This window comes from Rhea pennata, chromosome 8, assembly GCF_028389875.1.
Source record: "Rhea pennata isolate bPtePen1 chromosome 8, bPtePen1.pri, whole genome shotgun sequence".
Classification (NCBI taxonomy): Eukaryota; Metazoa; Chordata; class Aves; order Rheiformes; family Rheidae; genus Rhea; species Rhea pennata.
Genome location: NC_084670.1, coordinates 16,751,074 through 16,776,200, shown reverse-complemented (window position 1 = coordinate 16,776,200; position 25,127 = coordinate 16,751,074). Strand labels below are relative to the sequence as shown.

Sequence of the window (25,127 nt, the reverse complement as noted above, 5' to 3'; positions counted from 1 at the left end):
GCAGATTTAACAGACTGTGTTTCCTTAATCAAGACTTAAAAGCTTACCCAAGGAAGGAAAGAAGCTGCAGCTGAGGATGACTCTGCTGACGCTAGTTCTGCTGATTGCAGGCACGACACCTAGTACTAGATGTTTGCAACATCAAAGAGAGCTTAAAAAAATAGATCATGGCAACACAATAGACACAGGCTAAGTTTATAAATAGGGAAGTTAAACATGTAAGTGCTGTAATAAAAACATATCCGATGAAGTAAAGGTGCTGGGATTTTTCCCCCAAATACCCATTAACCTTTTACAGAGGTAGATGTGACCTTGAAAATTCAGAAGAGTTTCATAACTCGTGAAGAAACAAGAAATGACAATCTGATAATGCTTCCTCAAGAATGCTTGGCATTCTTCGTGGCAAGTTTCATGTTCTCAGCGGGATGTGAGTGACTCAGGCTACAACCTGCAAAATGTACCCAGACCTATAAAGGAATTATCGCAGGGGTGTGCGAGTGTGAGCTGCTTTATTACTTCACAGTTCATTGTAACTCCTCTCAGCAAATCAGTTCCATGTAGCATTGTTCGTGTATGAGTAGTAGCAAAAATAACCTTACAAATAATTTAAAGATAAACTTATCTGTGCCTAAGATCAAATTCTGCTCTCTGCTATGATATAAATCTGTGGAGTTTATACCAGTTCATCTGCAAGGGGAATTTAGTCCAAGAATTTTGTTTAAAAAATATTAGTGTATTTTAACAAAATATTGTGTATTTTTAACTAAGAGAAACTTTTTCCTTCTATTTGTATCTAACCTAAGAAGGTTAGGAGAAAAAACAAAACACCTGAGTTTGCTTAGGTTTTTAGGTAAGGCCAAAGTTTGGGGTTTTTGGCTTTGTTCACTTCTGCATTATTTTAGGTGTCTGTCAGGGAGAAGCTGATGTAAGACTGGAGTGATACAATGGGGAGACAGGCTTGTTGTCTCCAGGCTTTTTCCATCCTTAGTAAAAAAGTTGGGCCTAATCCAAAACTTGAGATCTCAGGCCTCTTGTATGCTGAGAGTCTCTGTCTCTGAAATTCCAGCCAGGATCCAAATTTGTATATGAGTCCTGTATTTATAAACCAAACTTCTGAAAACTGCCAGCTCTACTGTTCAGACAAGGTTATTGTGCCATCCCCTGGGGAAGGGGGATTAGCTGTGCCGGGCCTCCTCCCTGCCCAGCACAGGTGCTCTGTGAAAGAGCAACTGCTCGGGAAGCAGAAAAGGGTCCTTGGAAAGAAAGAAGAATGGGCTGGTATCCAGGCTGGGAACTGTTCCTGTCCTGTTTATGCTAATTCACACTCATTTCATAAACATTGAGCGACTGCTGCTTTTTTCAAAGGTGCTGAGCACCTCTAATTCTCATCAATGTGAGCAGGAGTTTTGCATATTCAATATGCATTCCTTAAGGAAAAGACCCCTGCTAGCTGTGTTTCTTGGGACAGAAATGCAGAAAGACCCTGCTTAATCCTGCCACTTACAGGAACTATCTTACAAAGGTTTTCTACTGCTCATTTTAGTTAGGGCTAATAGACCCTTGCTTGAAGGGCAGACATAAGAAGAGATCTCCATACTCGTTGCATAGCAAAATGGCTCCTGGCTGACTCAGAAATTGTAATTAGCTAGTTTTCCACAGTTTCTGTTCTCTTATTTTTGGGGAATTGCTAATGCATTTAGCCTAAACGGCTGCACATTGTGTCTCTCAACAGACCATGCAACAGATGAGTGACCACCGTTACGACAAGCTCACAGTGCCTGATGATGCCGCAGCAAACTGCATCTACTTAAACGTGCCAAGCAAAGGCCACGTCCTGCTGCACCGAGCCCCCGAGGAGTATCCTGAAAGTGCGAAGGTAGGAGATGGCTTCTTAACCACGCTGCCTGCTGGGAGACCAGCTTCTCAGCATCTCCTGGAAGTCGGTGGGAATTGAAATTCAGCACTTTCACAAATGAGTCTGTTGTATTCTGTAATGGAAATATCAGCTGGTAAAAGCACCAGATTTGGAAAAGTGGGAGGCCTGGGCTCCTATTTTCATCTCCGCTACTGATTTAATTAATTAGTCTCTTGTGCCTCTGGTGCTTCTTCTACATAACTGGAAGTAATAATAGTTTCCCTCACTGCAGCAGTGATGTCTGTGAGCCCTTTGAGAGCTGTAGCCACACCACATGTACTGGAAAATGTTAGTGTTGATTATAAATAATGAAGCAGCATAGCACTCACTGATAAATCCATGCTCATTCATTCCATAAATACTTAGAGTACAGGGAAAACAGAGAAGTATAAATGTAACTATTTCTGTTCCATTTTATTTTCTAAATAGGTTTTTGAAAAACTGAAGGACCACATGCTGATCCCAATAGCCAACACAGAACTGGAGAAAGTAGACGGGGCACTCACCTGTTGCTCTGTGCTTATTAACAAAACTTCAGAATTATGAGTTTACAGAGTCCCTCCCTTGTAACTGGCAATAATGTGACATACAAGGTAGATGAATCTGTATCCACACTTTTATTGTTTTTATTGACAATCTACTGTACCACTGTGCTACTAACCCTTGTTTACAGATTTTTTGCTTTGTGTATTTTTATTATGTCCTTGCAGATGGTATTTAAGATGGGTGTATACTTTTGTTGGGAGACACATTAACTCTGAGATATGTTAGTCCCATGGGCTAGCAGAAGACAATTACAAAGGCTAACGCCTAGCTTTAGTGATTTAACATATTCTGTGTGAAAATTATATGAAAAACAACTAATTCACAGAAGTTCAAGCACTTCTGTTGTCTTTACACTTTTTTCTTCTTCTGTCTTGTTTCTCTTGCTCCTTTCTCTGCATCTTTTTTGCATTCTTCGGTCTTCTCTGTTTCTCTCTTTACTTTCAGTGATGCAAGGTGTCATGGGGACTGAAGAAAATTCAGTGGGATCATGAACTTGGTATCTCGTGTGGTAGGGGAGCTTTCCTTACACTGGCTGGAACAGTGCATGGCAGGCTGTGCTCAGCATCTTGGCCATATCATGTTGCCACTGCTGGGCAGAATTATGGCTAGAATCAGGTTTGGGCACCAAGTAGCAACTCAGAAGAAATGTCTTCCTTCGGGTGCGTTTGAGGTCAATGTTTGCCTGGGAAACCTGAAAGATAAAAAAAAAAAAAGAAGTAGCAGAGCAGCCACACTACGTAAGTCCTACAAGTCCAGGTCCCTGTTTGCTACTGATGTTGTGTCCTGCAATTGGGTGAGAATAAAAGGAGCGTTTTAAAAGGCCAGATCCCAGGGAGCACCTAGACCACCAAAATGAAAGACTGAGGTGCTTTTAAAAAGTTAAACTACAAAAGTTATCTAAGAATGTGGGATTATTTTAATCTCTTTATATGAACTTTCATTTCAGTCTCTCTGTTGTTTTCTCCTCTTTTAGAGGCCACTTACTAGCAAAACTCAAAAGAAAAAGGTGATAAAACCAGTTGAAGGACAGTTATTCCTGGATTATGCTCATGAATAAGTGAAGCTATTGTTGTCTGAAAGACTGGCATGTGTATTTTATCTGTCCTTGGGGCAGTTTTCCTTGAAACAATGACAATCTTGGTTTTTTTTAATTGCATGAATATTTACTGTGGTATTCAGTTTAAACAAATATATTTGTTTCGTAGCAAGTTCCACAACATCCTTACCCACTGACTCATACATTTTTTTCACCACAGTAACGTGAAGTATACCCCATTGTATTCATACGATTCTTGTTAAATCATTTGTAAACTAAGGATGGAGAAATTCCCAAACAGAAGCAGTAGTGGGAACTCTCCAGAGGCTGACAAATAGTTTGAACATTTTATCAACTTCCTAGGCATCTCCCCCACTTTTCCTGAACCACTTGTGGTGTGCTGCTGAGGTACAGTAGGAAGTGAGCAGAGGAGCTCAGTCAGTATGGCCCGTAGGAGAGCAGTATTAACTGAGTGCACACTGCGATATCCTTTGGAGATTTGCATGCTTTTTTACACAGTTACAGGGGAGGAAACTCAAGTACTTATATTCATAAACTTCCCCTGCACTCTCAGTGTAGCAGCGTAACTCACATCTCACCTCAGTGGTAGACATGGAGCAAAGGAAGTTCATACGTCCCAGCAGCTACGGGGGTACGTTGAACACCATCTAACGCGTTGTATCTTGTGACGGCAGGAGGTATCAGTGACGAGAGATCACCCCAGACAGCAGGGTGCGTTCATTTCAGCATGACCTGCGTGGTCAGGCTCTAGGGTTGGAAACTTTGCAGTGGGGAATCTCCTTTCTCTTCTTCCATTGGCTGTTTTTAAATATCTGATAAAGCTGCTTGCATTTTAGAACCACTTGATATTAAACAAAGAAGATTTTGTGCCAAAAAATAACCCTATAGAATTTAACTGTGACCTTCTAGAGGCGAGCTATACCCTTTTAAAAACACAGGTAGCTGAGGGAACTGTTCTGTAAAGCAGAGCAGAATCTGTCATCGCCTGTCCGTACCTCTGCGGGCCTTGCTGCTCCTCTCCCTGTCCGCGGACTGCAGTCCCTCTCCCTCGTCTCACTGGGGCCAGAGCATCCCACTATAGCACTGTGCCATCGTTAGGCTGTAGGATTTCTGTTCAGTTTGTATCAAACTTTCTGTTGTGTTTTTTTTCATCTGCTCTCACCTTTTACCTGTCTTTCTCTTCCTCAGAGTGGTTTCTAGTTCATTGCATGATAAGCACCTTCTTCTAATTGCAAAAATTTTCCTACTCTTGTCTCTGTTCTTCTGTTCCTTCAGTCTTCTTTTTCTGCACTCCTATCTCTTCTCCTCACAGTTCACTCTGAAGTATTCAGACTCATAGCAGGCTGTCCTGACTTTACTCCCTCCTTGACTAGGTGCCAGGAAGGGACCACTTTTGTGCTGAGAGACTTTTGAGCGAGAAGGATGACTATCAACAGGAACTGTTTATCTAGAGGGTGTCTCCTTTTTTTTAGGATTGCTCCAGAAAAAATAGTCATTTGTGGTGAACACTGTTGATACCTTGTGTCCTTGAAAGAAATAGAATGGCTGATGAGGGATCCTCCCCCCAGGTCCCTCAGGGGAGGGAGAGCTAGTGAGAGAGAACATCCTTGCTAAGGATGGGAAGATTGGATCTCAGAGCTGCGAAACATCTCACTTTTCAGAGGTTGATCTTTTACCAATTACCGTTTAGATTTCCTTGTTTTCAGGGCCTTTAGTTTCCTTTAGTCTACAGAGTGAGCAAGTGGCTGAGGGACCTGAATTTCCTCAGATGATGATTTCGAGACATATCCACACTGTCTAACTTCAGGCATATAACCGCACCTGCTTTGCCTCCATTGGTTCAATAGGTGTCATAGGCTCCAACATAGATGCTCTGAATTACGTTTTTGTCTAATGCTAAAAGTAATCCAAGCTTATTAGTGGGATTGTTCTCCTCTCTCTGCTTTTAGCATTATTCTTCATGATGGCATTATAATGCAAAAAAAAATATTAATAATTAAGAGCACTTCAGTTTGTGCATTTGCAGTATGGTACTAAGAACCAAAATCATGCCAAATGCTTGTTTTTCTTGCTATTTGCTATTTTTTCTATTGCCCAGCTGAAGAATTCGGTTGTGAGAACATTTCTGCTGTAACACATGGATTTAATGGGCATCCCGTACATCTTGTCACTAGAACATTTTTCAGATGCCTGATGTAAATCATCCTTGATTAATATAGTAAACTCCCAAACCAAAAAAGGAGATGAGACACTGAACACTAATAGGCAGCCCACATAAAACGTTTGGTAACAACTGTGAGGCCATATGAAATAGCAGGCCACTACAGAAGATCTTGTGGTGAATAGCTCAGCAATGGGATTTGAATTACTCATCACTGGTCTGTTTGGTCTTTTTTTTTTAAGCAACTAGTTTAGCTCAGATCAAAGGAAAGAACTACTATATTAATTATAGCTCTTTCATGGATGTTGTTATCTATTACTATGAGTCTAGGAAGAGGTTGTGATATGTGGGTTTCCTTCTTCAACAGAATGTGAATACAGTGTCTCTTTCTGCAATGAAAATGTGAATGAATGTTGTACAAGATAAACTTGAATTCTTCTATTTCTGCATTATTTACTTGTCCTTGCAAATATACTTTTTTCAGTCTTAAATAGATGCCACTGTATGAAGCTATTCTCTGAATTTTTGAGTGATTTCCATGAGACAAGTACAGAGCTCATATGCAACACCATGTCCAGTTTTAAAAATAAAATTCAGTGAAATGCAGAACAATGAATCTGCTTTTCCTGGTTGTTCACAGTAAGTTGGGAATGAAGTATGAAGCAAATGGCTTTTGATTTCATTCAGCTTCTTAAACACTAAATCAGTGCAGTTAGAGATAAATTACTTTGGTAGAAAACATCAAAATTCACATTGAACTGTTTGGGGAAAATAATTTGCTATTTAAGATTCTCTATTTTTGTTTTTATTAATAGAAAGCTGAAAAGATAAGACTGTTAGAAGGGTAGTATTTATTAAGTGATTGTGAACAAAGTATCGTTGGATCTCACTTGTATTTTCAGAAAAGTTTTAACTGGACGTATGATGTAACTTGTATAGAGTTGCATGTGAATTGTGTTAGTCACTGTTTTACATTGTATTGTTCTGCAGTGCACAAATAGACTACTGAAAACAAAAGTGTTAGATTTCATTAAACTTAAAATCTTGTTACAGTATATAGTTGCCCACTTTTTGTGCCAAAAACATCAATACATTCCATAATTTGTTCTAACAGAGGTTTGCACTTTGATTTGTCTGTGACTCTTGCAGTTTCAATACTATATATCCCCATCACAAAGGAATAAAGTGTCAATTGTATTGTGGACTGTGTAGTTTTGCCTCTTATTTTGAAGCTAAAATCATGTGTATTAGATTTAGTATTGTTTCATGCTGTTTTTTTTATTTTGAAGCTTATAATGTGCCTAGAAATAAAACCAATAGACACTTGTGCGAAAACCTTTAAACCTTGTAAGAGAAGTCTTGGCTCTTTGAAAACAAATCATGATTTTAGGCTTACCTTTGAGAATAACGTATATAGAAGACACATTGCTGTAGTGTTCTGGATATGATGGTTGTGGTTACACACTGTTGTGTAATGGTTGTGATTTTTTTACTCCAAGATAACTAAATGTTATTGTACTATAGCATTTTTCTCTGTAGTCCCTGTATTTATTGCAAGTTACACAAGGTGAAACTGCACAGGCTTAGTGGCACGACCACTGTGATTAATTTCTTCACATAGCTACTAAATCATCTCCTCCCCATCCAAGATGTCAAGACAGCTGACTACATTATGGACATCAGGTAGTGGATAACGTGGCAGATGGCTGCATGTTTATATCTAAATAGCCCTAGTGTGCTACCAGTAGTGTATGTGGCGGGTACTGCCTGTACCCCATGCTCTAATATTATTAGACTATGATTTTGGGATCAATGATAGACAATGCAGTTACTCTGGGCTGCATGGAACATGTAAGTGCTCATAGGTGTTCAGTGCCACCTTGTGGCAATCAAAGTTTTATTAAAAGTTTTTCAAGGCCTCAGTATTGTCACTTCAACTTTTTATTTAAGAAAATCAAACACAATTAACAGTACTGTAGCAAAAGAATTACATCATGTCCAAACTGTACAGTTTGTCTAACAGTATAGCTTTAAACACACCATAATCCCCAAAAGATTCTTCTTGCTGGAACAGTAAAGACAAGGAAAGATTTAGTTAGGGCTGGTCTAACTACAGCCTTTGTACTAGTTTAACTACACTAGTTATACACTAGTTATAACTATGATTTTTATACAAACATAATTAAATCAGTACACTAATGTGGATACATTTAGCTTGGTGCAATTACTTAATATAATAAACTGCACCATACACATGCATCTTTGTATAACCATACCTACCAGGGAGAGCTGATACCAATTTACCTAAACTTGTGTCTAAGTGACAGGAATTGAAAATAATGCAAAAGCTACAGAAACAATTCCTGTTTGCCACATTAAGAAGCTTCTTTCATAGGATATCGAAACATTCAAAAGCAAAAGCATTAAACTCAATTTAAAAAAAAAAGAAGTGCTCATTGAGGAAATTCAGCTGTAGAACATTGCTGTTGCAAGTACAGACTTTCTTGTGCTGAGTGTACGAGTTCACGCTGCACTGTAATTGCATCCACACGTGAAACGGGGGGCGAAGGGCCGGGCCTGTGCTATGTCCCCATGGGACTGCGGGAGCGAGGCCGGTCCTGAGGGGATAAAGCCTGGAGCCAGTCACAACGCTGCTTCTCACCAGCTGTGACAGCGTTGGGACGTTTTCCACGATCAATACTGCAGAAGATTTGAGCTATGCTAGTTTGTAAAATGTTTCTAAAACTCCTTTGGCTCAGAAGCACATCCAGTGTGGCAATAACATGTGCACGTACTCAAATAACCATGGCAATGTCCACAATCTTCAATTGAAAGAAGTTATCTCTAACCCACTCCTAAGACTCCCCTCTTGAAACTGAACTGACCCTGACCACCTGAAATGAATTTCATACTGATAGCAGTCTTCTTCCAGCTGCCTGGACCATTAATTCCTGTCAGAAGTTACTGGCAGTAAATCTGCTAAAATATATTCTATTCTTGTATTCTCTACCAGATGCCCTTTTCGCTGATTCCTGAAGTTCATTCCTTGAAGTTTGTCTCATACCCAGCTCAAGAATCCAGGAGTCTAACTCTCCAGAGACCACATGGCTTTGAACTGCACCTCGGTCACTATGCAAGGTTATTTCTAAGTATTCTAAATCCAGAATACACGGTAGCTATTTTTGTCAAAAGTATTACATGGAGCCAGCAAAGTCTGCAACAGAATTCACCTTGATGAGGAGAAGCTGGAAATCACTGGGGTTAATGAACACAAATGGGAGTCAGGAGCTGGGGACATGCCTGATGCTGTCCCAAAGATGCCAGCTGACCACAATCAGCTTGCTGGAAACTTAGAGGATCTCAAACCAGGTTATGTATTTGGGTGCCTAACGCAGATTAAAGAGTTGAAAAACACTGGCCTGCCCTTCTGCTCACTGGAAAGGAAATACAAGGTAAATATTTGTGATGTTTAATCCTCAAATAGGCAGACAGCTTTGGGATCCTCAAATGCGCTCGAGCAAAGAAGGGGTTCCTGGGTGCAATAGTGACTGCGCGTGAGCAGCTGCTGCCGGGCTGCGAACAGGCAGGGCGGCGAGCGAGGGGGCGGCCGGCGGCCCGGCGCTTTCAAGGGTAGATGTGTCTGCAGCAGCAGGGAGCGGAGCTTGGCTTGGATAACCAGGTTGGGGCCTGGCTGTGGTTTTTAACAGCCAGTGCAACAGAAATTGGTGTTGTTGCCAGGTAAGAACGGTGACTACAGTGTCCTGGCAGTGCACTTTAGTGTTTACTGAAAAGTTGGAAAAGCAAGCACTGTGAATTGGCACTGTGGCAGTTAATATTTGAAGTAAGATTGAATAAAAAAAGGCATACCCTGGCAAAGGATTTTCACAAAATGCTCGCAAAAGCGGGAGTTTTCCCTTATTGTCTGCAAAAACTAATATTGACTGCTTTTACATCTTACACATTTTAATGTTTAACTGCCAGAAATGAAGTTTTAAAAACTCAGCCATCGCCTTTGTTGTGCTTTTGACGAGCAGAGAGAGTATTTCTTCATCGAGTTCTGCACCGCGCGGGCTTTCGGCGCTCTGCTGTCGCCGGCCGGCCGCAGCTCCGCGGGGGCTTCCCAGCGGCAGGCTGCCACCCTCCAGCGACTCTTTTCTGTCTAAACTAATGGCAGCAGTTCCTAATTTTTGCAGCCCTTAAAAGCTCTTCTGTATTTACGTACGTACGTATACATACGTATGTAATGTACAGCATCCAAAGCAAAAGCAGTGATCCGTTATTTTGTTAGGAGCTAATCAATTACAGATTTTTTGAACAAACTTGTTATTACCTACTTATGTCTCTCTGGGTATTTCATGCTTTGCTTTCCCATTTTTTCCTATTTCCACACTCTTAATTTATCAGTATCCTTGCTTCTCTTTATGCTTACTCCGTGAATTGTTTTCCTCTCAGAGGACATCTTCCAGAGTGCCTTCCCTCTCCAAAGCGATTTTTCTTACCCGATCTCCCCTCATTTTCCCTGCTGTCTCCCACCTTCCCTGGCCGTTGTTGCCCCCCTCGCGGTGATCGCTACTCCTCGCCGACACCCGTATCGCGTCCCCTCACACAAAAGCAGCCGGACGGCAGGTGGGCTCCCAAACCACCGGCCCCGCCGGGCCTCCGTGGCCCCGCCGAGGCGCCGGTTTCCCGCCCGGGCCCCTCGGGCGCGCCGCAGCCCCTGCGCGGAGCCGCCGCAGCCGCCGGCAGCGCCCCCTCGCGGGCCGGCGGCGACCCCGGCCCGGGCGGGGTGGGGGGGGGGGGGGCGGACACGCCGCGCCTGCGCACGCGCGCGGGCGGGGCCTGGCGGGGGCGGGGCGGGGCGGGCGGGAACGCGCGCTGATTCGCCCCAAGGCCGGGCCGGGCCGGCGGGGGCGGGAGCCGGAAGCGCTGTCGCGACCGGTTTTCCCCGGCGGCGGCGGCGGGTTTCCGCTATGGAGGGTCCGGGCCCGGGGGTCGCGGGGCGGCTGCTGACGGAGGACGAGATGGCGGAGGTGAAGAAGGAAGTAAGTGGTGGGCAGGGCCGGGAGGCCGGGGCGCCGCCGGGGCCGGGGCTGCGGGGGCCCGGGTGGCGGGCGCCGGAAGCGCCGTCAGAGCGGGCAGAGGCCAACGGCCGCGGGGCCGCCCGCGGGCTGCGCGCGCTGCGCTCCGCCCCGCCCCGCCGCCCCGCGCGCGGGACACCCCCCCCCCCCCCCCCCGCCGGCGCGGGGCTGCCGGGGCGGGAGCGGGGCGGGAGCGGGGCGGTCACGCGCCGCGGGCGGTGGGGGCGGCGGCGCCGGGCCGGGCCGGGCCGGGGCTGCCCCGCTCCGCTCCGCCCCGCTCCGCGCCCCCGGCGGCCGGGTGTTCGCCTGCGCGGCCGCCCCTCCTCGGTTTTCCCCTCTGTGCCGCTTGGCGGGGCGTTGAGGCCGGAGAAGCCGCTGCGCGCCGCCAGGACGGGTAGGCGGCAGCGGCGGATAACCGGTATCGCGGCCGAAAGCTGCTCGCAAATGCGCTTCTCTCGGCGTTAGCGCGGCCCGCTCCTGCAGAGCCTGCGTTAAATACCGCCGGTTTTTGAGGCTTTTCTGTTGTATTCTTGATGTTTCCTGTTTATTCACCGATGCCTGGAATCTGACAGAATTATATCTGTCTTAAAAGCAAAAGATAAGCTGCTGCAGTCGTGACGGCTCGTGGCTGCACGCCCCCCGGAACACGAAGAGAACACTGCTAATTAGGAGTTTTCCTTTAGTCCTGAAGAAACTCGGTTGTGGTTAGAGGCCCGAGAGGGCAAGTGGCAGATCTGGCCACACTGCTGCAAGCACTTGCAGAGAGTTGTGTGTGGCTGAGGGGCCTCAGCGCATCTTAGGCATGAGGATTCTCTTTTGCTGCGAATTTTGTATGTTTTTCCCTTAGGCAACAATCTTGCAACACTGAAAAATCACAACCAGTCACTGAAATTTAAGACAACTTGCCCATAAACTGAGAGAGGGAGAACACAAATATTCTGTGAGGAAAAAGAAAATTCTTTTAGTTTTCATTCTAAGCAAAGATAGGATTCTGTATTTTCATTCTGAAAAACTGTCTTCTATCCTAGTTCAGTCTAGAATTACGTGCTCGTTTGCTAGACTGTAAAACAAGCAACGCATGTACCAACTTCATGATCCGCAAGGAACATGTACTGGCTCTTTTTTCTTTTCTTTTTAAACATCCACCACTGTTTGTCATTTATTTCTTGACCACAAATAACATCTGTTTACAATGTACAGAATTTTATATTTGATTATTTTGTGTTGTATATGCTCCTCTAAAACATACAAACTTTTTCTATAGACTTTCTCAATTTGATTTTTTTTTCCTCCTCATGTATCTTTTAACAATATCATTATTAGTTCAGTAAAGAACATGAAAGTTTGGTTGCTTAAAATCTTAATGTATATGTAGTTTTCTTTAGTTGCTTTGTCATAACTTGAAAAATACACCTAAAAAGTTATTTCTTTCTTCTATAGAACCACAGGATAATATTGCATTAGTTAACAGCTAGCAGTTAAAAATCAAGGGAGGAACTTCTTAAGACAGATCATGTATGTAACATGATCATGTATGTAACATGATCTGTAAGTGAATTTGTGCAAGTGACTGAATTCGCATCTTGTTTTTACAGAAGTGCATCTATGTCAGTTCAGCCTTTAATCTTATAGGATCTCCTATACTGATTGCAGAACCTGATGGAAACCTAATGTGTAGTAGAAAATAACATTAGTTTTATCATCAAAACATAATACAAGTCAATTATTGACTTTAGAGCTTCTCCTCTGAGATTTAAAATGTTGTGGTTTTGTGATACAAAGTGATGGTTTAGCACGAGATTTCTTAGCTGTTTTAAAGTTGTTCAAGTAGCATTGATAGCTTAACCTTGCAGTGATGAGTTTTAGACCAATGAGGCATTGGTCTATCTTCTCACAGTCAGCACAGCACTAATATAGTTATGCTACTCACTGGGCAAACATTAAAAGAAGTGCAACCGCTTGTCTGTGCCTCATCTGTATTAGGTGATGGACAAGTTGGCTGTTTTATCAGGTACTATGCAGAACCAGCTTAATCATTGTGAAAGCTTAGCTGCAATAAAAATTTAGTGCCAAATTAATGTTGATCAGAATGTTCTTATAAATTACGTGTGGAATAGGAGGATAGACAGCCTCTAATCATTTGATCTGCTGCTTTGGCAAAGGAAGAATGTAAATCTTGTATCCTAGGCAAAAATGCCAGGTTATTAAATGTATTCTTGCATAAAATTTTCTGCATTTTATTTTTCTTGTGTATTGTTATTGCTTGTTACTCTCATGGTTGTGTTGCATTGATGACTAGGTTAAAAAAAAGTTTGAGTTACAAATTTTGTAAAAAAGTGTTTAGATTCTGCCTTCACCATTGCTTATATTCTGTTCTATGCATTTGTCTTAAAGCTATGCAGAAACAGATTTGGTTTTAAAGCTTTTTTTCTTCTTGGCTGAAGATGTTATCTCTATGTGAAGCTGAAATTACAGTTGCATTGGGTTGCATGTTGAATTTTATGTTGAGGAATAGAACACCCAAACAATTTCTGCTGTCTTTTGCTGGCACTCTGCAAATACTACCAATCTTTTTGGCTTCTGAGGTCAAGTATATAGATAGTTAAAGAAATGCTACTGGTTTTCCTCCTGTAAAAACTGTCTCTGCTTCTGTCTACCATTTTGTCACATCAGTGAAGGCATAAGGTCGCTGACCATGTAGTTGTAAATGTCTTACCAGGTGACATCCCTGTTCTAATGCATATTCAGTGAATTGTAATGCAGCATTTCTGCTTTGCCAAAAATCCTGTATATATTATCTGACAGGATACCTCCGAAGTTCACTCGCAAGAATGATCTAGTCTGGGTAAACTTTTCCGCATGAGGAATTACAAAAATTGGAATTATATGTTCAAGAGTTGGTGGGAGGCAGTGAGTAGTATAAAATGTTGATATATAGAAAAATATATCTGTAAATATACGTGTACAGATATTTATGTATTCTGTAGAAAAATATATTCTGTACTAATGTATTTACTCTCAGTCCTTTAAACTGTTAACCTCTAAGGACAGTGCAGAGGGGAATTCAGAATTGATACACTTCATACACCATAAGACTCATTACAGGAAGACCTTAGTCAAAACATCATAGTCTTTCTATAACAACTAGCTATATTCTTCTAATGTTGAAAATTTTATCAACTCTTAAGTTTCAGAGTTTGACTGCTTCCTGCTGGTGGTAGGATGAGATTTGTATGAGAAATGAATAAATTTGTGTTGCTCGCAAAGTTCCTAGGCATTGAAGCATGGGCTTGTTGCAATTAGACACTTGAGATTATTCCGGAGCACCTCAAATTGATGTGATTTGTACTGTTTCTCATTTTTGACCAGCACTAGTGCTCATGTGACTGCACAGTAAACTGGATCAGGTAATGAATCTGACTGGAAAAAAACTCAGATCAGTTTCTTGAACTAGGTCTTCTCATGCAGCAGTGCAAGGGAAAGAGTGGGAATACCTAGCTGTGATGCAGAGGGACCCTGCACCTTTATTTTTAATTTTACATTGTAACTAATTTAGTGGTGATGGTCTACTGCCAAAAGTCTTTTTCTCCTTCAACCATGCGCTTCGGATATTTTCCTTAGCAACTATGTGGTGTCACATCCAGCCTGACAGGATGTTTATTGATGGCTTACAGTATTTTGCTGCTTGTAGTAATCTCTTCTAAAGTCTGTGTCTCTTTTTTTGCCAGATTTTTCTCCACTTCTTTTTACTGAACCAATAAATTGCTATAAAGCAAAAAGTCATTTTTCTTTTACATTTTAAATGCTGGTTTCACTTACTCTAATCTCTAGAAGTAGCAGGATAACTGAAAATTTTCTAAAGGAAAAAAGTTTTAACTGTTTCTTTCCATCTCTTCATATCTCTTTCGAACTAGAGTTTTTTTCCTCATTGGTTTTCAAAAATCTTTTTTCTTTTTTCCAAATAAAATGAGACAACTTTTTTAAGATAGCTTTTGGCTAGTGTATATCTGACTTCTTGTTTATTCTCATACAGTGAAAAATACTGGCAAGAAAAATTGCCAATTTTATAGTATAATTTTTCATCTGTGACTCCCATCTTCACAGAGCAGTAAGTTAGTTATTGAAATTGGGCAGTTGTGAATATAGGCATTAATTCTATCTAAGTGCTGAGGTCAAACAGGCTTGTTAATATACAGATTGAAATAAGATTAATATAATTCACGTTTTGGAGATGTTCTTGCTCATATGTTTCCACAGAAGATGATGGCAAAAGATTGTTTTTTGTTTTGCTGAATGTAAAAATAAATTGGTCAGTACAAGAGAGAACATATTATTTTCCAAAGAGGAATTTCCAATTCGAAGTAGTGACATACCAGTCATTAGTTCTGACATTGCTATAAATTACCTCCTAAACAAATTGATAATCACATTATAGATGAGTCCAGTTATTAAAGATAATGTGTTTCTCCAGGGAGAGGCTCTGAGGGAATGTGATACGACACTAGGTGTCAACTTGCTAGAACAGCCGGAAGCTTTGCAGCTGTTTTGCTGGTGTAGCACACTGCAGTTCTAGAGCGCTGGCGCCTGTGCTGAGGAGGTATGACAAGCCGTGCCCTGGCAGGGAATGGCATCCCTTCCCCTGCAGTAGAGGTGACCTGTTTTATTGCCTCCTACTCCTGTGGAACCAAAACCTGCCATGTGCAAGGAGGGGATTTTGCTTTTGCCGGAGTCATTGGAGCTGCATTAACTCTCAGCGGTCTGTGCAGCCTGTTAGAGTTCCTTCAGATATTCAATAGAAAATTGTTATCCAAAAGAAGATGATTTGATTAAAAACAAAAAACAAAAGGAAAGTTGAGTAGGTACATCTGTGCTTTAAAGTGCGTATGTTTTGAATACCAGTAATCTGCTGAATTTGTGAACTCAAGTACTGGCACTTAATAAGCCTTCTATACAGTGAGTATATTAATTCTATTATTCTTGGGCTGCTTTCATTCACTGTACAGAAAACAACAATAATTGCAGTATATTGGAGCTGTGCCTCTTGGATGCAAATAGCGTAGAAATGCAGCAATCCAGTAGTCAAACAGTGAGAGTGAATATACATGTAGACTAAGTGAACAGGTACAACTGTGTTTTATTGGTATAATTTCTCTCTTTTTATTTGGTAACTGTTCTGAAGTGTGATAACCAAAGACTTAATGTAATTAAAATTTTTCTGTAAGTATTTGCCTTCCTGTTTAACATGCATTAAACCTTCTGAGTTCACTTCCAAGAAAATTAATGAAAGAGATAATTAGATTTTTTTTTTAAAGGAGCCATGATTTTTAAAACATTTAGGAGCACTGAGAAAAATCTCTGCTAGTTAACATGGTGGCAACTTTAAAACCTGTTTCATCAGCCTGTAGCAACATCATACTGATTTCCAATATAGGCTTCTAATTAAATGAAAAGGTTGACTAATACTAGTTTATTTTGTCTTTTAGGCTTTAGAAAGGATGCGTCCTTATTTGTGTGACAAAATTATAGCTGAGAGACACTTCGATTACCTACGTTCAAAGAAAATACTCACTAGAGAGGACACAGAAGAAATTTCTTCTCGATCTTCCAGTAGGAAAAAAACTGGGAAGTTATTGGACTATTTAGCAGAAAACCCAAAGGGACTAGATGCTTTAATTGAATCAATCAGGCGAGAAAGAACGCAAAACTTCCTGTTACAAAAGATAACTGATGTAGTGTTGAAAGTCAAAAATGAAAAACTTGAAGCTCTCAAAGGTGAGAAGTTTATACTGGTATCTTTTATGACAGAAATTTTTATTTTGAGGAACTGCAAAATTAAACTCTTATTCTTTAATGCAGGTTTCTTAGGGATTTTTCACTTCCAGAATTTTGGACAATGTTCTTGGAAACTTGCTTTGTAGGCCAAGCAAACATCACCAGCTTGGGTTTAAGATACCAAGGCACGTGTCCTGGCTTTGTCATCTTACCAGTTGAACATATCATAAATAACAAATTTTAATAACTCATGTTTTTATTTTTTATAATGGATAAGTCTGTTTCCACACTTCAGTTTTGCTCTCTATGAGGTTCTATTACAGAGCTCAAAATAGGTGGTTATCTTCCATCTTTCTTCTCTTGAAACTATTACTGCAGTGGCAGGAAGCTCTGATTTTGTTAAACTGTACACATTAACAGAAGATAAGCCAGCAAATACAATCTGAAGGGAATTCTCGCAAATGCCTTTAATGCTAACATTTAAAATTAGACTTTGAATATATATATATATATATATGCATTGCTTCATGCAGACGGGCAGGCTTTGTGGATACAAAAAACTTAAGTCGCTATCTTATTTTAAGACAGATAATTAAATTGTAAGTCTTCTAAACAAGAAACCTTACTTCCTCTTCCACAAACATCAAAGGAAAAATGAAAAAGGAAGTGGGCTGAAATTTTCTGTAGCTTCAGCTATAACTGCCTTCAAATGCAGACTACTCTGGATTAGAACCATGTAGCTAAAGCTTTTAAAAGTTAATTTGAAAAATACACTGAGAAAAAATTATCAAAAGATAGGTCAGAGAGCTCAAAATTCCTAAAGCAAAGTTAAATGCTTGTGCATTTGTGTCAACTATTCGCTGGTATTCACTGGTATAGGAAAATCATTCACATCATCTGAGTGGACAACATATATGTTTTTACTAAGTCATGAACGTTGGGATATCATGTGCAAGATAAAGAGGGTAGTCTGTTAAAAATACTGTGGAGTAAGTTTTGATAATGTCTTACGGATACTTGACAAGAGCACAGGATGGAGTGCATCATATTGCAATTAAATCTAGTCTCTGTTTCTGTCTTAGGTCTAAGCTGCAGCACCTGTATGACCTCACTGTATGGAGGAACAAATAATCTTTCTAGATCATACTCTGACGAGTCTAACTTTTTTGAAAAAACAAAAGACAAAGAATCTACCCAGATACATCATCCAGAAGAAGATTACAGTACTGCTGCATTTATGTCTGCTGTCTCTCTTCGCTCAATGAATTTACCAATTGCAGAGATGGGAAATACAGAGAGTGCGGTTTTCTCAGGCCCCCTTCCAGGACCTGGGGATCCTGGTGCACCCCCTCTCCCACCAGAACTCCAGTCAGAACAGCAAGAGCCTTGTACCAGTTCAAGTGACAATGTCTTTTTGCCTTTAAGGTCACGTTCTCTTCAGCCACAGTGAACTTGAGTGACTTTTTCTGTTCATCCAAGGGGTATTGAAATTTTGTGTGATGTCTTATAAGGGTAAAAAATGTTTTCAAACTATTAATCTGCAAAATCAGGGAAATAATCCATGCTATTTACAAAAAAACACAACTTCTTTTAAAAATAGTATAATCAGATAACTCTGTAGCTGCTTGATTTTTATGTTCTTTAGGGAGCTTTTCTTGAAAAAAAAAAAAAGCAAGGTGGTACACTGGCAAAGTGTGTTTTGAGGGGTTTTTTTGTTTGTTTTGTTTTGTTTTCTACTGGCTTATTTAGGATTTCATATTTTAATGTTAGTTGCAGATATCTAAACTGCAGTTACGGAATAGATGTGTTTTCTTCCTACTGTAACTCATTTTCCACAATGTTTCTGTCACAAGTGGGTGGGAAAAATGCTTAGGAAAAGAACTTGAGTGTTGAAAAAATAACCTTCTGAACTTTAAGCTTAAACTCATTTGCCAAATTGTTTTTTGTAGGATAAAGTCTGCCCTCTAGGTAGAGGGATGCAGCTCCCATTGCAAAAACTGAATCTGACCAAATCTAGCTATGCTTATTTGCAAGAAGGCTTCTAATATTCTGAGCTTTTTTCTTTATGCTAGTGGTAAGTTGAAAGGTGCTTAGTACTGCAGTGATTTGAGTCAGCAAATATGCTTCCACAAGTTTACTGTATTCTCTTATATATTCTCTCAATATACTCTTGTGTATTATTTAGAGATTTCTGATCTGAAATGCACTTTAAATTTAAATTCACGTTAGTACTGGAAGTATTAATGGAATTCTGGAATACTGGAAGTATTAATGGAATACTGGAATGTAAACTGCTGTTACCACATCATGTGGACTGTAAAAAAATCTTACTGTATAATGCTGTTAAGGGGCAAAGTGGGTATGCTTTTTCCTAGTAGATAAATAGAGAAGGAGTCCTGTAGCAAGAAAGTGTCCTTAACTGAAGGACTCCTGAAAATGTTGCACTTCAGACACGCACTCTTCAAAGTGGGTAGACACGTTTACATTTCAAATTGTTTGGAGTCAAACACATCTTAAACTATTTCAACATGGGAAGGTTCTCATATTTCCTGACATGGTGTAACATGCTGTATTCCTCTCATACTCTTGTCTTAAGTTGTAATCTACTTTTGATGAAGCAGGCCTTTAATCATTTTAAAATTATTAGCCAAATACACACTCTTATACAAAAATGTATATAGGTTAACTATTCTGCATACTACGTTTTAAAGTGATGTTTTCAGTATATCAAAAGGTAGGTTTGTACTTAAGACTTTAATTAATCTCTCACACAGCACTATAGCCATTTTATTCCTTAAGCCAGATATTTCTAAATTGTGTTCTCCTTTTCTGGAGGCAGAGTCTCTGCAAGACCACAATACAGTCTCTCAATGTTTTTGTCATATTCATTCTGGTTTTGGAAGTAGATTCAAATAAACTGCAATGTTTAACTACATTCCAACTTTAATATATAAATAGCTTACATTTGATAAAGATGTGGGCTTTTGTATAGTGTTTATAAAAATACTTGTTTTTCTTGTGTATGTCTAAGGTGACAGACCATCAGGATGGTAAAAATACCTCTAACCTGCTTTGGTTCAAAAGGCGCTCTGGGAGTTAGGTGCCTAAATTCAAGAAAAAATCTTGCTCTCTCATGAAGATTAAGGGTTTGCTAAGTGCCTGTTTCCTATAAATTTGAACTGTAGTTGCACATACTCAGGATATTTGAAAATACATACATACATATATATACATACATAAGTTCAAGAATACAAGCACATGTACATATGTATGTATGACTAAATGTTCTTCCATCACTATCTGCTTTAAGATCTGTGCTTGTATTCTTGAACTTATTTTACTACCTTGTTAGAACCTTAATTTTTGGTCCCTTTGTTGCTGTGAGCCCTTGATTCCTTTGCAGTCGATGGACATCAGCTACACTATTAAGTGTATTTCTAAACTGAGTTTTAGAAAAGCATTCATGAATTTGCATGAGAGTCTGCTCAGTGTTATTTGAGTTTCTTGGATTCTGATAAATGGGAGAGAGCAAGCTTGGCCCTAGCTAAGAAACTTCATCTTAAGCCAAGCACAGTCTTGCAGCTGTGAATCAAAAGGTGTAACGTGTGCTGCCTACCACACTGCACGGCGTGCAGCAGGCCTTCCCGTACAGGGATTGCTGCTGCAGTGGAGCCTATTAACCTGAGATTTTAAATGAATGTATAATCTTACCAAATGTTTGTAACATGCTTTCCTTTTTTTTTTTTAATTTGTGAAATATTTTTATCATAACTTTTGAAATAAATTTTTGTGCATAATAGCCTGTTTTCCAGTCTGTCTCTAGCATTATTAAAATGTATAGATTCTAAGAGCAGTTCAAGGTAGTGTCTGGGTGTGTGGTTTTGGGTCTGTGTGAATGAGAAGCTTTTGTTCTCTCTTTTAAAGTGAGAGGTTTGTCTTTGGTGGAAAGACTGACTTAATGTGGAACACCTGTTCCTGCATGACTGCATTCAAGAGCAGCGTGTAGGAGAATATGCATGTGAAACAAAGACCTTGTCATGAACCACAGAAATTGCAATTAAGCAGACTAGTATCGCTAACCTGATTCTGTATTTTCAAATTACTTGATACTTCAGCTTCTTTAAGATGTGCCATGAGAAGTGTTGCTTCCATCCATGTATATATTAGCATCAGTCTTAAGTCAACATTTTTGAAAAGCGGGGGAGAAGCAAAACCTTCCAGTGCTGAGGAGTGAGGCTCAAGAAAGGAGGGTCCGGGATTCTTGGATATTGCAAGCACCACGGAAGCTCACATCAGTGTTTGTGTTTTCCTAGTATTTTGTAGGGGTTCTTTGAAAAGAGATTTTAGTATTGATGAGATTTTACTAAAAGATCTTAGTATTGATGGTAAGGGATCAGCTGGACACAGTTTAATATCTTTGTAAGATCCATTAATCTTTTTGTAACCAAAGTTACAGAGGGCTTCTTAGCCCCTTTCCTGCTTCCTAGACGGTGTAGCGTAAGCGCTGGGAGGAAGTACTTCTAGCTGACTGAAAAGCAGATGTTTGGGCTTAGTAGAAACATTTCCCAACATACTTGAAAAATGTACAAAAAGAACCTACAAGAAAATTACTAAGTCTTAGGAAAGACAGACTACAGGGACTACTCAAGCTAAAGCTGGATGTGCAATGCTTGAAGCTTGATTTAAAGCATCATTTACCTCTGCTTGGGTCTGCCGCTGCCAAAAAGGGAAGGAGAGATGGTCTCAGTTCCTGTGGTCCCTTGAAAAGGGGGGAGGCGAGGCGTTACTGGCGTCGAGCACTTCCCTAGCTCCGCGGAGCGGGAGAAGGCCGCTCCTCCGCCCGTCTCCCCGCGGCGGCGCGCGGGAGCAGCTCGGTGCCTCAGAGGCCCGGCCGCGCTCTGCCCGGGCCGCGTTCCCGGGCCGGGCCCGGCGCGGAGCGGGGCTGCGGCTGCGGCTGCGGCTGCGCCGCGAGCCCCGGGCTCAGTTATCCGCGGCGGCTCGAGAGCCCCCGGTCCGGCCCCGGTCCGGCCCCGGCCCCGGCCGCGCGGCGCGGCCCCGGCGCAGGCCGGAACGCCGGGCCCGGGCGGCGGTTTCCGCGCGGCCGGTGTCCCCGCGGCGCGGCGCGGCCCGACATGGCGGCGGAGGGGAAGGACCCGCTGGGCTACTTCGCGGCCTACGGCAGCGGCAGCTCCAGCTCCAGCTCCGACTCGGAGGGCGACGAGCCCGGCGGCGGGGAGCGGCGGGCGGGCGGCGCGGCGGCGGCGGGGGGCAGCCCGGGCCGGCGGCCGCGCCTGCCGCCGCCCGACGAGCTCTTCCGGCGGGTGTCGCAGCCGCCCGCCTTCCTCTACAACCCGCTCAACAAGCAGATCGACTGGGAGAGCCGCGTCCTGCGCGCCCCCGAGGAGGTGAGCTGCGCCCCGGCCCGGCCCCGCTGCCCGCGCCCTGCGGGCCCCGGCCGGCGGGGCCGGCGGTGACGGCGCCGCGCTGTCCCCGCAGCCCCCCAAGGAGTTCAAGGCGTGGAAGAGCAGCGCGGTGCCGCCGCCGCCGGTGTACAGCCCGCCCGAGAGGCGGCCGCCGCCGCCCGCCCTCGACATGGCCATCAAGTGGTCCAACATGTACGAGGACAACGGCGAGGACGCGCCGCGGCCCGGCGGGCTGGGCCGCTTCGTGCCCCGCGGCGGGCAGCAGCGCCCGGAGCCAGGTACTGTGCGGCGGGGAGCGCGGGGCCGGGGCCGGGGCCTCCCGCGGGGCCGGGCCGGGGCCTCCCGCGGGGCCGGGGCTGGGGCCGGGGCCGGGCCGGGGCCTCCCGCGCGGCCGGGGCCGCGCTCCCTTCCCTCCCCGCCCGCAGCCCTGCGCTGCTCCCGAGCCGGGCACCCGCGGGCGGCACGGAAAACCCTGCTGAACGCCCCCGCTGCCTCCGGAGGCTGAGGCGGACCTGACTTGTTCCCGAGCAGGTAAATTCTAACTGAGCTTTCCAGGAGGTCGGCCTCGATACCAGGCTGCCCTGTGGGTGAGCGCCCATCGCTAGGGGCTTAGCTGTGGTCATTGCATCTCTACTGGCGTCTGGGGGCTTGTAAGGAGGAGCTTTTTCCTGATTGTACTTAAAACATTCCAAATTCCTGAAAATCATCTTGTGTTAAACGTGTGTTGAGCGTGGTTTCTTTTTCTCTCTCGTTTTTGTGTGCGATATGGAACCTTATTTGTTACTGGAGGGAGGAACAGTGTATTCACTCTGCTGTTGTAGTGCAGCAAATACTTAAAATACAAAAACTAAAAAGAGATGAAACACACAGGTGGTTTTATGTGTGGAACTGAGTGCCTGAACTTCACAGGAGATTGCTTAAAACCACTAAGGTTTGAAAAGTTCAGTGCTTAGGGACACAGTTTCCAGGAGGTGTTGTTTGCTGTCCCAAATAACACGATGCTCCTGTCTGCTCTGTCTCCCATTGCTGCGGCTTCCTCGCGCAGTCGTGGCGGGAGGCGGCTGTGCTTTGCACAGACCTGTTTCGACTTTTGCAGGCATAAAAGGAGGAGTTGGTGGTAGCAGGTCCTGTGAGTAATTCGTGACTGGAGCATCTCCTGTCCTGAGTTCAGAGGAAAGTCTGTCGGACTCTTCTGCATCCGCTGCTGCTCTGGTCAAAGCAGTAGTTGGCTGCGGTGATGGGAAGTGACCTCAGTGTGTGTATCCTGGTTTTCCTAGGAAGGATTGAAGCTATTCTCTCTGCTCCATCTCCGTTAGTAAGAGCAGCAGCAGGGAAAGAGGAAAGGATCCGTAAAGCTTCAGTTATTTAAAATCAACAGGTTCAGTCATGGTAGGGCTTGTTTAAGAAAGAACATAGTGTGGGAGCTTCCTGAAACAGTGCCGTCTTGACACTAGATGTAGATGCATTTGAACAGTGGGTCAGATTCTTTTTAAAATGATTGCAAAACTTTGGAGGGAATTAACTGTGCAAGTGACAGATTAATTAAGAAAATATTTATTGTGCTTGCCACGTTTTAATCATGGCACAAGCAGTAATGATGGTCTAGAAGATACAGAATTCTGACATTCTGTATTTTCTAGACTAAATACTTTCTGACAGGAGGGAGGAGTAATCTTTATTTTAAAAATTACTGAAGAACAAGAGTAGCCAATGACAAGTGAGAACAAAACCAGAAATAAAAATTCTGAGCTTTCAGAACATATGATAATGTTTTGAGTCACTAGTTGCCAGCAAAGAAAGTTATAAACCTCTTACAAAAGGAGGGTTTTTTGCTATCTTGACTTTTTTTTTTTTTTTTTTCCCTTCATTCTGGATGTTTCTTCCCTGGGCAACTTTTCTGGTTTGCTCCGTCTGTTTTGTATGCTCTTCCTTTGTTTTCTTTTTCTTTTTTTTTTTTCCCCTTTATGCTTTCTCTTCTCTTCGCCAGCTTTCACCCAAAGACTAAGAAGATAAACTGTTAATTGATCTTGGCATTACTTCCTGCTTCTAAAATGACTTTTTCTAGCTTTTTATCTTATCTACATAAACACTAATTTTCTTGAGGAGATTCTGTGTTCCTCAATTGTACAGGATATGTAGGTCTTTTCTGAGTTGTTCTCAATGGTCTATGGTACTCCAGATAATTAATTATTCATATTCTGTTCATATATTTTCCACATACCAAAAATGAGGATGATGTCAGTTCATACTACTGCATCTGTTTCCAGTAGTCTCAGATGTGATTAAGTTGGTCATTGTGGGATGAGGATGATGGTTAGGACAACAATTTTGACTTTACTGACTTTGATTAATACTGTTTTTTTTATTTAAAGATGATGAAAAAGATGATGAACCAGCTTCTGCTAAGAAACGTAAACTAGATTCTGGGGAGCAGACAAAGAGGAAGAAGCTATAAACAGGACCTGCTTCATTTGGCCAAAATGAGAATTTCAGTGAACTTGGATTTCGCTGCTGGAATGGGAAACAAATACATGTTTACCAAATTTCTCTCTCCTATCGAGTAGGGAATTTTATTTCTGTAGTATGCTTGCTTTTTTGAAAGCACAAAATTAAATGGACAGTGTTGTGATAGAAACTGGTCTACTGAAAGAAACCTTAAACCTGTTTATTTAAAAAAGATCTCTCAAGACATTGCAATGGATACTTGTGCTCATGCAGGTTATAGGGCTTTGTGGTATTTTCTTTATCAAAGAAAATCACAGGTAACCTGTGGTATGAGCTGTTCTTGACTGACTTTTCCATTGTGTCAAACCTTTTATAAAGGAGCATAAAATAAAGATTCATGAAGTATTGTACTGTGATGTGTTTGAATAACGCTGTTTTGAAATTTATATAAAGACTGTAAATACGTCACTGGAATAAAATTACATTTGAAAACATTTGCAGTGTAACTATTGCATTGCATGCTTAATGAATAGATAGGATGAATTCTTTACTGTATATATTTCAGTGATGCATTTCTTACAACTCAGCAGATTCTTCAAGGTTTTGTTTGTAATGAATCTACAACTATAAACTGAAAGAATGGACTTACAAATGAAGTTTAATATTAGATAATTAGTTTTGTTATGTGGTCTGTATCAGTGAAACATGAGACTAAATGATCCAAGCAGAA

At 42.1% G+C, this 25,127-nt stretch overlaps 3 protein-coding genes across 5 annotated transcripts in view; all 3 read left to right on the top strand.

The window, feature by feature from the left end:
- The window catches only part of DDAH1 (dimethylarginine dimethylaminohydrolase 1), a 102,213-nt gene extending 95,332 nt beyond the window's left edge, over nt 1–6,881 (top strand). For both annotated transcript variants that reach the window (XM_062581309.1, XM_062581308.1), the window contains exons 5-6: nt 1,733–1,876; nt 2,345–6,881. In XM_062581309.1, coding sequence (XP_062437293.1) covers nt 1,733–1,876; nt 2,345–2,461 — 261 coding nt within the window. In that variant the 3' untranslated portion in view covers nt 2,462–6,881. The remainder of the gene's footprint in view (nt 1–1,732; nt 1,877–2,344) is intronic.
- Nucleotides 6,882–10,623: 3,742 nt separating this feature from the next.
- BCL10 (BCL10 immune signaling adaptor) lies at nt 10,624–20,334 on the top strand. Its single transcript, XM_062581227.1, has 3 exons — nt 10,624–10,721; nt 16,241–16,529; nt 17,612–20,334. Exons 1-3 carry the CDS (start codon nt 10,650–10,652, stop codon nt 17,977–17,979), a joined length of 729 nt encoding a protein of 242 aa, XP_062437211.1. The 5' UTR covers nt 10,624–10,649; the 3' UTR covers nt 17,980–20,334.
- Nucleotides 20,335–21,616: 1,282 nt separating this feature from the next.
- Nucleotides 21,617–25,127, top strand: C8H1orf52 (chromosome 8 C1orf52 homolog). 2 transcript variants are annotated; one of them, XR_009959079.1, is made up of 4 exons: nt 21,617–21,934; nt 22,026–22,230; nt 23,049–23,341; nt 24,325–24,409. XR_009959079.1 is itself a non-coding variant. In XM_062581278.1 (3 exons), exons 1-3 carry the CDS (start codon nt 21,662–21,664, stop codon nt 24,405–24,407), a joined length of 561 nt encoding a protein of 186 aa, XP_062437262.1. In that variant the 5' UTR covers nt 21,624–21,661; the 3' UTR covers nt 24,408–25,127. The 2 variants fall into 2 exon arrangements, 1 of the variants encoding a protein (XP_062437262.1); XM_062581278.1 differs by lacking the exon at nt 23,049–23,341 and having other exon boundaries at nt 21,624–21,934; nt 24,325–25,127.

Excerpts from the sequence above, each read along its gene's own strand:
- C8H1orf52 (XM_062581278.1), top strand. The coding sequence starts at position 21,662 with ATGGCGGCGGAGGGGAAGGACCCGCTGGGCTACTTCGCGGCCTACGGC. Across the intron at positions 21,935-22,025 it reads TCCTGCGCGCCCCCGAGGAG|CCCCCCAAGGAGTTCAAGGC; the intron begins GTGAGCTGCGCC and ends CTGTCCCCGCAG. Across the intron at positions 22,231-24,324 it reads GCAGCAGCGCCCGGAGCCAG|ATGATGAAAAAGATGATGAA; the intron begins GTACTGTGCGGC and ends TTTTATTTAAAG.
- BCL10 (XM_062581227.1), top strand. The coding sequence starts at position 10,650 with ATGGAGGGTCCGGGCCCGGGGGTCGCGGGGCGGCTGCTGACGGAGGAC. Across the intron at positions 10,722-16,240 it reads TGGCGGAGGTGAAGAAGGAA|GCTTTAGAAAGGATGCGTCC; the intron begins GTAAGTGGTGGG and ends TTTGTCTTTTAG. Across the intron at positions 16,530-17,611 it reads AAAACTTGAAGCTCTCAAAG|GTCTAAGCTGCAGCACCTGT; the intron begins GTGAGAAGTTTA and ends TTTCTGTCTTAG.